General features: G+C 47.4%; 1 protein-coding gene across 1 annotated transcript; it reads right to left on the reverse strand.

The window, feature by feature from the left end:
• Nucleotides 1–630: 630 nt before the first annotated feature.
• Nucleotides 631–1,515, reverse strand: LOC308640677 (vomeronasal type-1 receptor 90-like; the record flags this gene model as incomplete). The annotated part of the gene is made up of 1 exon (XM_081312473.1): nucleotides 631–1,515. One exon carries the CDS (start codon nucleotides 1,513–1,515, stop codon nucleotides 631–633), a length of 885 nt encoding a protein of 294 aa, XP_081168599.1.
• Nucleotides 1,516–1,784: the final 269 nt, after the last annotated feature.

Here is a 1,784-nt window from a genome sequence, read left to right on the forward strand (position 1 = left end):
GTTGAAAAAATTAATATATGAAAACGTGAATGAAAAGAAATATGTGGAGGAAAAAGGGACAGTTGTGATTTGTAAAACTTGTTAAGTTAACATTGAGGGAATTGATGATCTTAGTTGATATTTGTTGCTCTAATGAAAGAAAGAATCAAAACACTAATTATATAAAGGTACACAGAGTTGTACTTATGCATATTTTTTTCTCTTTCTATGATAAAGCAAAATAGTTCTTCCAACATGAATTTTTCCAGGCAAGAGTGAGCACACTTTGTAAACCATGGACAGTGAATGGTATCTATTTTGGTGATGCTTAGTAAGGTCATGCATACTAAATCAGTGAATTAGTCTTTTTTTAATATTTTCATACCAGGGATTGAATCCAGGGCCACTTTACCACGGAAACCTTTCCCCATCCCTTTTTTTATTTTATTTAGAGACAGGGTCTCACTGAGTTGCTTTGGGCCTTGCTAAGTTACTGAGGCTGGCCTCCAACTTGCAATCCTCCTGCCTCAGCCTCTCAAACACATTTGTGGAAATTCAGAAGTAAAGCAGGAGTGAGAAAAGAAGTGGTTATCTGGCACTGTGTAAACATTTCCTCTCCTTCCCCCGTGTGGATTGGAAGAAATTGATGATTCATTTTTCAACACAGATGAGTATCAAGGCACTGAGGGTAGCATAGCCATTGCCCACCAGCATCTGGACCCACAGGTGAGTGGGATCCTCCCTGTGCATCTCTCCCGAAGAGGAGGAGAACACACAGTCCACAAAGTACATGAGCACAAAGAGTCCCATGAGCAGCAGGATGGTCCTGGTGGCTCTCAGTTCTGGAGAGGCTCTTGTGGACAGGCTGGTGCTGTGGAGGTGCTGGCACTGCCTCTTATGCCTGCACAGGAGGGTCACCATATACCCACTGGAGGTGGCCATGAGCCCCATGAGGAAGATGTCCTGGAGTATTCCCATCATGGAGAAGAAGGTCCTGAAGTAGTGACCCATGGGGCCAACAGTGCAGGACTCAGAGACAAACCTGAAAGCTGCTGTGTCATCAGTGGGGCCTCCCATGGAGACCAAGAGGCAGACATTGAAGAACACGTTGAACACCCAGAAAGTAACCAAGGTCCACACACTGCACTGTGGGGACGTGTGCTTGGACTTGGCCAGATAGGAGCTTCTGAGGCTGAGGGTGGTGGCCTGCAGGACACTCAGCAGGCAAGTGGTGCTGACTGACAGGCTCCTCATCAGCCTGTACAGGTAGATGATGGCTTTACATGTGATGTCATTCCAAAAGTCCTGAACCCCCAAAATGCCTAGGTCCAGGTGTGCCCTGAGTATGAGCATCAGCAGGTGAATCAGGGCCAGGTGAGTGATGGCCACGTCTGTAGGCCTGGTCCTGCACTGGACAAGGAACGTGAGGACGTGGAAGAGAAGCAAGAAGACGTTGGCTGTGATCCCGATGACAATTTGGAAACAAAAGGCATTTCTTACAGCAAGAAAAATGTAAAGTGTGCTGCTTTGGGTCATCTTTTTTTCTGGGGAGAAGAAGCAGGTGGTCAACACCTTAGAATAAAAGGAAGGTCAACTCCTCCTCAGAACCATCACCAGCCTCAACATCCCGACCCCTTAAACTGCCCGCTTCAAAACATGGGGGTCCCTACACCCCCTCCCCAGTCCTCTCAGCACTCAGGCACAGCATCTCCCCTGGGTCTCTGTGCTTTCATGGCCAGGGCCACCATGGATCTGCCTGGGAACGTGGAGTGAGCTGACCAAAACTGAGTATGTGGCATTTGAAG

The sequence above is a fragment of the Spermophilus citellus genome (assembly GCF_964194105.1).
Source record: "Spermophilus citellus genome assembly, contig: SCAFFOLD_219, whole genome shotgun sequence".
Taxonomy (NCBI): Eukaryota; Metazoa; Chordata; class Mammalia; order Rodentia; family Sciuridae; genus Spermophilus; species Spermophilus citellus.